Consider the following 12,371-nt stretch of genomic DNA (forward strand, 5'->3'; position numbering starts at 1 on the left):
CCCCAAAAATACTGTATCTGTTGGACAATTTTATGATATCATTCAAACCTTGAAGGGAATTTCCAAATCCAAGGAACACCCCGCCCCCTGCCCCCCCTTATAAAGCTGGTGCTGAAAGAATCAGCAACTGTTTTTAAATTTTTTTGAGTTTTTATTGAGCCCACATGGGAGGCTTGGCTTGGCTGTAGGTATAGCCAGTGCTCCTAAGAAGAGAGACATTGTCCCTGGCCAGTGTGGCTCAGTTGGTTGAGTGTGGTCACTGTACCAAAAGGTCACCGATTCAATTCCTGGTCAGGGCACATGCCCGGGTTGCAGGATCGGTCCCCTGTTGGGTGGAGGGGGGGGATGTTTCTCTTTAACATCAATGTTTCTATATCCCTCTCCCTTCCTCTCTCTCTCTCTCTCTCTCTCTCTCTCTCTCTCTCTCTCTCTCTAAAAATCAATAACGTATTTTTTAAAAAGAGAGAGAGAGAGAGACACATTGCAAAGGAGTTCCACTCTATTTACAAGCTGATCAAACAGTTTCACCACCCACTGGCTGCGCTGCAGTCATAGGCTTATCTGATGCTGACTATGAAATAAGTCAAGTCAAGTTTATAAGCCTAGAGTCCCAGAATGTCAGAGTCCAGAGGGATGTTACAAACCACCCAGCCCTGTGTGGACCAGATAACTGATGCATTAGGTCCTCATGCCTCACTACAGTCTCTAAGCCCTTCCATCGGTCATTCCTGCATGCAGTGTTTAATAAAGGCCTGGATGTAGATATACATAAAGAATTAAAAGGGCCCCCTTTCTGCCACACAGTAAGGGCTTCATAGGCACAGTAGAAACTAACAGAGGAGGCTGCTAAGTTTAACAACAAAAGATCTCATTTCAAACCCTCTCTTACCTGCACAGAACCTTGGGCAGTGTGGCCCTCCACCTGTGCCTCTGTTCCATCTTCATTCTTTGCAGTAGGGATAATCCACTTTGCTCATAGAGCTGTTATGGGAATTACATGAAATAGAATATAAAGTTAGCTAATACATGACAAGGACCCCAATAAACATGGTATCTTTTTTAAAAAAAACAAAAAAGTATCTTTTGTTTGGGGGGTTGTTGTTTTTTTAATATTGCTATTAATTTGAGAGAGAGAGAAATGGAGAGGGAAAGAGAGAGAAACATCCATCAGCTGCCTTCTGCATGTCCCCCCTATTGGGGATCCAGCCCACAACCAGGTCATATGCCCTGATCAGGAATCAAACTGGCAACCTTTCAGTGCATGGATGATGCCCAATCAACTGAGCCACACTGGCCAGGACTATTTTTTAAATAATATTCATTGGATTTTTACCAATTTAAAAAGTAATTCATGTTTATGGAGAAAATTTAGAAAAACACTGAAAACCACATAGAAGGAAAATTACCCCATAATTTTCCTTCCATTCTCCTCCCCACATCCCCCACACACACATACACATACACACACACATACACACACACACACATACACACACACACACACACACACACACACACACACCAGTGTAATAGTGATGGCCTCCGGCAGACACATGCAGGTTGGACAGTCACCAAGGAGTGCTGTAGTAGGCTACAGTGTGGAGACTGCAGTGTAGAATGGCGCCCCCTAGAGCAAGGCACTGTCATGTCAGGCTGCCTTGGGAACAGTGACTGTTGAAGGAATAACTGGAAAAGGATGGTCATTAAGCATTTAGCCCAGTGGCTGGCACAGAGTAAGCTTGTTAAATGGTAGCTACTATTCCACAGACATGCCCCATGGTTTTGAAGAGGGGAGGTTCACAGAGACCTTGTGTTCCCTGCTCAGACTTGATGAATGGCACCTTAAGGATGACTTGCTGGGACCACGTCCAGCCAAGAAATGCTTCTCCCTGTGCCAATCCTGCTCAGCCTTAGCTTTTGATCCTTGAACTTCACAATCCCTCTAAATCGCCTTAAAGCAGGCAAGGCCCAAGTGCACCATCTGCTTTCAGCTTTATCCATCCCCCTCAAACTCCTCCTCCTCATCCCATTCAGGTGTCCAGCTTCCAACCCCTCCAAGCTCTTTCAGAAGTGCTGTCTCATTTGATCTGCTTTTAAAGCCTCAGTAAGAAGCTACGGGAGGCATCCGGATGGAGCCATGGCTGCCTCCGGCTAGTGGTTTCCCAGGACTGGGCCTACACAGCTACTCAGGTTCAGTACAGAGTTGAGTGGTGTGCAGAATAACTTGAAATGACAGCTAGATGTGGCACAAGAGTCTGTGAATTACATATTCAGTCAGTCAGTCATTGAGCAATTGCTTATTTAGCCCCCTACTATGTGCCAGTGAGAACGGTGTTCCAGGTTCACTTCTCTTTCAATCCTTCAGGCTCCTCAAAGAGGAATTCCTCTGTTTAGGGCAGCAAGTCTTCAACACCCTTAAACCCTAGCTAATCTCCCTTTTTGAAAAAGAGCAGACCTTGGACCCACCACTGTCTGGGGTGATCTCATTTTTCTCTACCATGACATTCTATTTATAGCAAACAGTACAGGTTTTTAAATAGTGAAAAAAGCTTCCTTAAATATTTTTTTTTAATTTAGATACCAAAAGTGAGCTGACTCAGCCCTGGCCAGTGTGCTCAGTGGTTAGAGTGTCAGCTTGCAGATTGAAGGGTTGCGGGTTCAATCCCTGGCCCCAGTTTGGGCACGTGCGAGAGCCAACCAATCTGTGTGTGTGTGTGTGTGTGTGTGTGTCTCCTTCTCTCTTACCCTCCAGATAGATAGATAGATAGATAGATAGATAGATATTTCTCTGTCCCGCCCCCTCCCTCTCTCCCTTCCATTCTCTCTAAAAATCAATGAAAAAAAATACCCTTGGGTGAGGATTAATTTTTTTAAAAAGTGAGCTGACTTAAAGAAAGGCAGTAAAAACAGGTGGCCCAGGGGTAGAGTGATTGATGCTTGGAATCCATAGACTTGAGATGAGTGAGGCCTAACCATTCTAGGGTTGCTGACTCTTTTAAGCCCATGGTGTCAGCTGTGGATTCTCCCCCAGAAAAATGGGTGAAGGTCACATAACATTCCAGCGGGTTTAAGAACCACCTGGGTGGGACCCATCCTTGGGCCTATATTGAAAAGAGCATGCGTGGCTGGTGTGGGTCAGTGGTTGAATGTTGACCTATGAACCAGGAGGTCACAGTTCCATTTTTGGTCAGGGCACATGCCCGGGTTGCAGGCTCTATCCACAGTAGGGGACATGCAGGAAGCAGCTGACCCAAGATTCTCTCTCATCATTGATGTTTCTGTCTCTCCCTCTCCCTTCCTCTCTGAAATCAATAAAAATATTTTTTTTAATAAAGAGCAGTGAAGTAACGGTCCCAATACGTGGTCAGCACAGATCTCAGCCTCTTTGCCTCCTTCCTCATCTTTGTAGCAGTAATACTGGCAGGGACGGCAGTGTTGGCAGTAGTAATAGCAGTTGTGTTTGAAGCAGTCAGAATAGCTGCACTGGAGTGCTCTCAACATGCCGGCACTAACCAAGCCTAATAAGCTCATCTCATCCATGCACGGAAGACTATCGCCCTCCCTATTTTCCAGGAAACAGAGCCACACCAGATCATGTAGCTTCTCCAAAGCCACACAACTGGGAAGCCAGATCTGCCTACCTGTGACCTCTGAACAGAACCTTAACCACTAACCCCAATGCTCCAATAAGTGTTTGTGGAACCAAATGAACAACTTAAACAGGTTCTGATGGTCATTCTGCCATTGACCAGCTGACTGCCCTTGAGCAAGTCACCTATCCTCACAGAGCTTCTGTGAAGCCATGATTCTAAGTCACAGGGCAGGGAGCCCTGGACCGTGTCATAAGCAAGAGAAGTGGAGCCAGGCTCAGGGACATGCATAGTGAGTTTGTGGCCCTGTCACAGAGCCAGCACAGCTCTGACTTCCAGCAGAGAGCAGGCTTCCAGGAACCCTCAGTTCCTGTTGCTATTTACTCCCCTAAGGTCTGTTTGGATGCCCAGCGGAAAAGATCCCTGCCACCCATCCTCTTTCATGCCAAAGAGGCTCAGCACCTTCCTCAATTAACTAGACTTTTTGGCTCCCACCAGGGTGGGCCATGGTGGCAAACTGGACCCCTATTCCCAGTAACTACTATGCTGCTAGGGGGAGAGGGAGGAGGAAAGGGGCAGAAATATGCAAGGAATCCCAGGCACCAGCTGGTCCAGTCCCTGACCTACACTGCCCCTGTGTGGTGAGTCCAGAGAAACTGACACACCCCTGCAGGGATGGACAGGGCTTCCATCTCAGACTTCACAGACTGATTCTAAGGCCAGAGAGGACCCAGACCAAACCGCTCACCCAAGGGAGGGACACTGAGGCCTGGAAAGGGAAAGCAGCTTACCCAAATGATACACCGAGTCCCCAGACAGAGGTCTCACACACAGGCTTCCTGGAGGCAGGTTTCCACCACAGTGATTTTCAAAAACAATCATCATTTGGTTGTGCTAATGCAGAGGCGATCGGGAGGCAGGCCCCTGGTACTCACACACAGCCCATGCGAGAGTCAGCCGCTGCCACCCACCAGTTCAGAAGGCAGTCTGCTGGCTGTCAGTGCTTTTGCTTGAATGTGGAACTGGCCCGGTGATTCCTCTGATAGGAATTCATTCTACAGAAACACTCAAGCGTACAGAAATCAATATGCAAGAGGCTTTTCGTGACTGCAGTTTGTAACAGCTAAAAATTGGAACTCACCTATTTGGCTATCATTAGGAAAGGGTTGGGTAAACTACTATGTATCCAGACAGTAGGCTGTAATTCAACAGGAGGTAGGGGGTGGGGGAGTGGTGTAGCACCATTATGTCCTGACTTGGGAAAGTGTCTTACATGTATTCTAAGCAAAGAAAGCAATTTGGGGAAAAGTATGTGTATGGCTCCATTTTTAAAAATATCCTAAGAGGATAAAAACAAAACTATTACTGGTAATTCTGTTCCCCTCTACTTGAACTCTATATTCTAAAGTGTTTTTGCAATGTGTAATCTTGTAAAATTCAGCATGTGTTGCTTTTTTAGTTTAATTAAGTGAGGTTCTCTTTATAGGCTTTATTTTTAGGAGCAATTTCAGGTTCACACCCAAATTGTCAAGAAGGTACAGAGACTTCCCATATACTCCCTGCAGCCACATGTGAACAGCCTCCCCCATTATCACCATCCCTCACTGGAGTGGTTCATTGGTTACAGTTGATGAGCCTACATTGACACATCACTGTCACCCAAAGTCCATACTTTACATTAGGGTTCACTCTTGCTGTTGTACATTTAATGGGTTTGGACAAATGTACAATGACATGGATCCACCATTATATATAGTGTCATATGGAGTAGTTTTGTGGCCCTAAAAATTCTCTGCCCTCTACCTATTCATCCCTTTATGTATCATTTTGGAATAAAAATATAAAAATCTGAAGAGAGAAAAAAAAAAGGAAATAAAGATGTGGTTCCTGCCCAGCAGGAATTTAACATCTGGTGATGAACAAGGACACGGCCAGCCCTGGGATTGCTTAACAACACTTACGACTAACAAGAAAAAAAAGAGAATAAGATCTGGTTGTCGATGTTCTGTGGGGCAGAGAATAAAGAAGTCAATCTGAGATAGGTGAGGAGCAGAATTCCTGGAGGAGGGTGATGACTAGGTCAGGATATAAAGTATATTTGGAAAATGGCCACCATTTATTAGTATTATTTTCAAGATGCCAGGCCCTGTGTCAAGAATTTTATATGGATGTTTTCATCTATTCAAACTACCCTATGAAACAGATATTTGTCCCCATTTTATGGATGAGAAAATTGAGCCTGAAAGAACCAAATAACTTTTCTAAAGTCAAACAGCCAACACACAAAACGGGGGCATTCAAAACCAGGTCTTTGAGTTCCCAACCCCTGTGCTCCACCCAATGGGGACACTGCCTAAATCTGCTGAGGGAAAAGAAGAGCCATATTTGCATTTCAGCTGGGGCCTCTGTGCAGTGTCTCAATCCAAAGAAGTATCTGGGGTGGTGAGATGAACACCTAATGGTACAAGCCTTGTCACAAATTAGACCTCATCTACCTCCCCTAAAGCTAACCCAGAATGTAGTCCACTCCCAGTTCCCCCTGAGTTGAGAAAAGAGGTCAGTGTACTCAATTAGCATCAGGGATGGATAGCCCTCTTCCCAAGTGGAACCCCTCTCTGACTAAGCCCTGCACCAGGAGCCCAGCCGTCTCCCCCCAGCCACCATCCCTGGGTTGCTAAGCAGAAAAGTAGAAGGCTCCTTGTGTCAACAGGTTAAACCTCAAATAACAAGAAGGTGAAGTGCATGCGGGGGAAGAAAGGGGGAGGACTCAAGTGCAATCCAAAATCAAAGATAGGAATCTGTGACATTTTTGCCACCACCTACCTGTGGAATCTTCAGCCACTCTTTGGGTTTTGGTGTCCTCATCTCCAAAACAAGGAGTTTGGCCATGATTGCTGAAGCCCCTCCCATTCAGATATTCTAGAGGTTCGTGCTCTCTGTTCAACAAATGGATTCACAGGGGATCCTGACGACCAGGCCCTTGGGAAGCTGACAGTCTAATAGAGGAGATAAGACAGGAATACAAAAGTCACTGTATAAAAAGGCAGAGTGGCATGGTTAGAGACACAGATTGAAGTTACAACATATCCTGTAAACTATAATCCCATTTTTAAAAATTACCTATATAATGAAAGCGTAATATGCAAATCGACCAAACAGCTGAATGACCAGTTGGTGGGGGGCGGGGCCAATGAGCAGGTGGCGCCAGGCCAGCCAAGGCACGTGCCAGTGGGCAGAGGGAGGGGACAGTGATGGGGGGGGGCGGCAACCAGTGGGCGGTGGAGGGACAATGCGGGGGGGGGGGGGGGCGGGCTTGCCAGCCGGGTGCTGTCCCCTGATCCACCCGCCCGGTCGCCTCTCACAGAGGGAAGCCAGACTGTGGCTTAGGCCCGCTTCCCACGGGGAGCAGGCCTAAACCCTCAGTCGGACATCCCCTGAGGGTTCCTGGACTGCGAGAGGGTGCAGGCCAGGCTGAGGCATCCCCTCCAGTGCACAAATTTTCGTGTACCGGGCCTCTAGTTTACATATAAAAAATCTGAAAGTGCATGCACCAAAATGTGATTTCTCAGCATTGAGAGGTTATGTATACTTTTAAAATATTTTTTCTTTTTGCTTTCTTATATTTTCCACAAAAGGTATTATTAGTAGCACTTTTTAAAAAGTACACACAACATATTGTGTATTCTAACAGAATTTAGTTTAAAATTCCAGCTATATTACAAACATGCTGTGTGACCTGGAACAAACCATTTAACCTCTCCAAGCCTCAGTTGCCTTGCGTTTAAAATGGAAATTGTTTTTAACTTAATATAAACATAAAATGTTTTGGGACCTCACATTCAAAGGGATTCATACCATCTCATCATCATAGGTCTATGTTGGGCATCATTCTTATTTTATTGATTTACTTCCTTTTATTCCCATTCCTCATTCCCATTTCCCTCTGCCTCCACCTTTAGTCATTCATTTTGTGTTTAATATGTATTTTTTTAATTTGAAAGTAATTTTGCAAAAGGTAAGTGGTTGTTTGGCATGTTACTTAAATAGTATTGTTATAAATCTCATTGCTTCCTACTTTTTTTTTTTTCTTCACAAAGAACAATGTACGTAAGACCTTTCCATATTGTGATATGAACTTGTCAACCGGGGCCTCTACGTGCTATACAATCTCCATGCTGTGCATCTATCCCACTCTGCCGTTCCATAATTCCTTGTGAGGGACACCCAGGTTTTCTCCAACTCCCTGTCACCACAAACAACACTGCCCTGAGCATGTTCATACATGTCCCTTATGGACGTATGTAAAAATTCTTTGAGATCTAGGCCCTAGAGCAGAGCTGCTAGGTTAGGAGGTGTGTGTAGACTTAATTGGACCACATGGTGTTAGTCTTCTCCAGTCTTCACAGCCCTGCCCCCACCGGCCATGCAGAAGGCTCCCCATGTCCCCACAGCCCTGCCTACACTTGGTGCTGTCCATCTTCCTAGTTTTTGCTAGCCTAACAGTTATACATTATATTTCTTTATGGTTTTCATTTTAATCTATTTGACTACCTAACATTTTGAGCTTCTTGTCATGTGCTCATTAGCCCTCAGGTTTCCTATTTTGTACATTTCCTGTTCATTTTCTTTGTCCCTGTTTCTACTGGGAATGCCATCCTTTTCTTGTAAATATCAACCCTTTACCTGTCTTATTACACATTGTAAGTATCTTCTCCCACCCTTTTCTTGTAGTTTACCTTTTTGAGGAGTTGGGTCATTTTCCTTCATCCCTAGGTCAAAAAGATCTTCCTTTTCATTGTCTTCTTTTGCCTTTAAAGTTTTACCTTTCTCAGGAAGGTCTGTATCTCATACTTGCCATGGAAATAAATGAGCGTCTACTTCATGGTGTTTTGTGATGGATAAAACAATACAAGTAAAAGGCCCAGCTTAGTGCCTCTGACCCAAAAGAAGTGTGCAACTGTGGGTGACTAGTAGCATTTTAGTAGGAACTGGTGAGCGCTGCCCTAGGAAATCTAGAGCTATAGGAGCTTAGATGTTGTCCAGCTAGAGCAGGAACGCTTTCATGGGCGAAGGGGTAGTTTTCGATATTGGCCCTAAAAGTGAATGGAGCATTCCTTCCTTCTGAGACAGAAAGGCGAGCATTCCGGACAGAGGGAGGATCCTGCGGCGGGTGATGCCCAGGTGGAGCCCGCGGAGGGTCTGACTACTCACAAACCGCTGTCTGTCTTTCTGCCTGTGCCCCCCACCCCTCCCCCTGCAGGCTCCCTGTTCTCCACCCTGAAGCCCCCCGACACCGTGTTCAAGGTGGTGTTCTGGCTGGGCTACTTCAACAGCTGCCTCAACCCCATCATCTACCCGTGCTCCAGCAAGGAGTTCAAGCGCGCCTTCCTGCGCATCCTCGGCTGCCAGTGCCGCGCCCGCCGGCGCCGCCGCCGCCGCCGCCGCCTGGGCAACTGCGCCTACACCTACCGGCCCTGGACGCGGGGCTGCTCGCTGGAGCGCTCGCAGTCGCGCAAGGACTCGCTGGACGACGGCGGCAGCTGCCTGAGCGGCAGCCAGCGGACCCTGCCCTCGGCCTCGCCCAGCCCCGGCTACCTGGGCCGCGGGCCCGCGCCGCCGCCCGTCGAGCTGTGCGCCTACCCCGAGTGGAAGGCGCCCGGCGCGCTCCTGAGCCTGCCCGAGCCCCCCGGCCACTGCGGCCGCCGCGACTCGGGCTCGCTCTTCACCTTCAAGCTCCTGGCCGAGCCCGAGAGCCCCGTGGCCGAAGGGGACGCCAGCAGCGGGGGCTGCGAGGCCGCGGCCGACGTGGCCAACGGGCAGCCCGGCTTCAAAACCAACATGCCCCTGGCGCCCGGGCCGTTGTAGCGCCCCGCGCGCGCGGCTCCCTTTCCCCGGGAAGGAAATCCTGGTGGGGGGCGGGGCGGAGGGGAGGGGAGGGGAATGTCCGCGCCTGGGAGAGCCGGGCCCCAGGGGAAACGGGGGGAGGGGGGTGGGGAGAGGGGCAGCTGCTTTTCTGGCAGGGGCATGGGTGCCAGGTACGGCGCAGAGCTGGGCCGAGCATGCCGAGAGCCTGGGGACCCGACGCCGGCCGGGATTACGCCTCTCTCTCTGTGTATATATCTATAAATGAGTCCCTCCGTACATGTATTTAACTGTGGGTACACGTGCGTGTGTCTGTGCGTGTGTACGTGCGTGTGTACGTGTGGTGTGCATGTGTGTGGGGGGGGGGGGGGGGCAGAGCGAGTGCGCGCCCAGGAGCAGTGGAGCCTTGTTTGTCTCGTGACTTCGTACCTCTCAAGCCCCTGTTTGTACTACACTGAACGCTGGCACTGTGGCACTTTGGCGGAGTTGGAAGCAAAGTCGGACATTAAAGATCATTTCTCCTGTGCGGCTGTGAGTAATCTGTGATGGGCTGGGGGGTGGGGGGTGGCAGGCAGGGCCTGGTGTGTCCCAGCCCCTCCGGCCATGCTGTGGGGAATGGTTGTGGGGGCCCCCTGGAATCCATGTCTGCCTTTGCCATTACTGCCCCCCAGAGCTAAACAGATCTGACCCTGTGGCTGCAAGTGACCCCTTGGACTTGTCCCATAAATCCTGCTTGTCTGCTTTTGACTCAGCAATATCTAACTCCTCCTGCTGTGGCTGCACTGGGCAGTGTCTGGCCTGGCCCTGACCTCTAGGACCCCAATGCTAGGCAGGACCCTCGGTGGGTCTGTCACCTGGGAGGGATGGGACCCAGGCAGAGAAATGGGCTGGTTTCCTTCACCTCCTCCCGGCAACCCTAGGCCAAACACTCCATTGTTAGCCTGTGCCCACAGAATCTGAAAAAAATCCAGACTGCAGAATTTTCTGGGTAAGATAAGGATCCATGTGGCCAAGCAACACACATGTGCACAAGATCCCGCCTAAGCTCTTCTAACTGGCCGGCTGCTGGGAAAGAAACACTGAGGAAAGTCACACAGAGGCGGATGGAACCTCACAGAAGGTAACCTCAGTTCTGGCATCAGGCCTATTACTGTATGACCTCCAGAGCGTCACATCCCCTCTCTAGGTCTCCGTTTCCACCTGTGTGATGATGGGATTGATTCCAAGGTCTTCCTACTTCTAAAAGCCTCCAGTTTGCTAAAAGAATAAAGGATAGGGAGCATTTTTCTTACCTGCAATTCAAAAAAAAAAAAGCATGAGAGGAATATCCATTCCCACCTCAATCCCTTTTTCTCACTGCTTTCCTTTTTCTACTAGTAAGTTGAGCCTCATGATTTTTTCAAATGGCAAGGACCTCTGACAATAATAGTAAATCTATCTTGGGTCTAAATCTATCTCGTATTCTATAGGCGACTGAAATAGAAAATGCTTTAAGAGAGGAGAGACAGCTGTTCATGTAGCTGAAAAAAAGTGAGGGGTGGCTGGATCTAGGGGCTTAAACAAAACTTAACTTATGGGCTCTTACTCTTTTATCTAGCTCCCATTTTTTAGCTCTGCTTACCTTTATATGTTGCCCTTGTTTCCTTTGCGCAAATAGCTTTCTCATATCATTCTTACTACTTGAACACCCCCTCCCCCCAAAAAGAAGATTTCCCAGCAGTTCTGCCCATAAAAAAGAAAAAGAAAAAAGTCCTGGGAAGCTAGAGGATCCTGTATCGCAGTCTGCTTTAAGACTCTGATGAAAACTAGAGATACACTTACAGAAAAATTCACATACAAAAAAAAATTTACAACATTTTCATGTGATTTCAGGTGACTCACCCCTGTTTAAGATCTGATTAACTAAGCCTGATAGCCCAGATCCCCAGGTTAATTAAGCCAAACTGGATTTTCAGAATTATGTAGGCCAAGCCCTCGTCTTTGCAGAGGGGGAGAGTAAGATGAATAACGTGACCACATCACGCTAAACTGGACCCAGTACCTTTTACAGTCCCGTGTGTTGCCATCTTGGAGTGGAGTGCATCATCCAACAGGAAGCAGGTCTCTTCTTGCCCCTGTAGAGAAAGAGCAGCCTGAATCCAATTCCCAGAGAAGAAGCAGCTTGGGTAGTCCTCTGAAAATACTTTGTTAGCAACACAGATCTTTCAAACCAGCCTTACACAGAGTCCTGATATAGGTTGGCCCTGCGCGAAGTGGGCCACTTCTTCCTCTTCTTTCTCCACCTCCTCCTCAGTCCCTGCCTCTGGCCTGCCCAAGCTCCCTAGAACTCCACACAGTGCGGTTTGAAAACTACTGGTCTCATGCACATGAATAGGACTGGGAATCAGTGGGGCCTGGGTTCAGGTTGGCACTCTTTGTGACCTTGAGCGCTCACCTTGCCTCTTCCGTCTGTTTCCCCATCTGTCAAATGGATATGACCATCGCAGTCCCCCAGGACGCCAAAAGGAGTCAATGAGATCATGGTGGTGTAAACACTGAGCTGTAAATCACTGGGCAGATGAAGTTACAATTTGGACCTCAGATATCTGAAGCCACAGGCACCAAAGGCATTTCCTGAGCCACTCAGCTCTGATGACCTCACGCATTACTGGTATTTGGAGCCCACACAGGCAGCAGAGGGACCTGCCTCTTTCCAGAAGGGAGGTTTACCAGGCAGTGGCTCGCATCCCCAAAAAGTGCTGGGTTCCTGATCTACCCCCAGCCAGACCCTGCATTACGCTGACCTCTCCAGGTCATCGCCCCGCCCCGTGGTCAGGCCCAGGAGGGCCCACAGTTCATCAAGAGCCCTTGGGGCAAACAGGTCCTCTCTACTCTGACCTCTAGTTGGCAGCAAAGCAGCCCTACTTTATTCTCTCCGGC

The 12,371-nt window shown here is 48.3% G+C and overlaps 1 protein-coding gene and 1 long non-coding RNA gene across 5 annotated transcripts in view; one reads left to right on the forward strand and one right to left on the reverse strand.

The window, feature by feature from the left end:
- The window catches only part of LOC307098900, a 34,120-nt gene extending 25,278 nt beyond the window's left edge, over positions 1–8,842 (reverse strand). For 2 of the 3 annotated variants that reach the window (XR_013813483.1, XR_013813484.1), the window contains exons 1-2: positions 4,382–8,842; positions 890–981 (exon numbers count right to left, since the gene is read on the reverse strand). This is a non-coding gene — a long non-coding RNA (uncharacterized lncRNA). The remainder of the gene's footprint in view (positions 1–889; positions 982–4,381) is intronic. The other variant, XR_013813485.1, reaches the window with a different exon arrangement.
- ADRA1B (adrenoceptor alpha 1B) overlaps positions 1–10,572 on the forward strand; it is a 48,902-nt gene extending 38,330 nt beyond the window's left edge. The window contains exons 2-3 of one of the 2 annotated variants that reach the window (XR_013813482.1): positions 8,851–9,983; positions 10,406–10,572. Coding sequence is in view for 1 of the 2 variants with exons in the window: in XM_079770027.1 (XP_079626153.1) it covers positions 8,851–9,455 (605 nt within the window). In the remaining variant the exon portion in view is untranslated. Of the gene's footprint in view, positions 1–8,850 lie in introns of both variants that reach the window. The other variant, XM_079770027.1, reaches the window with a different exon arrangement.
- The last annotated feature ends 1,799 nt before the right edge of the window (positions 10,573–12,371 follow it).

Source organism: Cnephaeus nilssonii (genome assembly GCF_951640355.1).
Source record: "Cnephaeus nilssonii genome assembly, chromosome: 5".
Lineage (NCBI taxonomy): Eukaryota > Metazoa > Chordata > Mammalia > Chiroptera > Vespertilionidae > Cnephaeus > Cnephaeus nilssonii.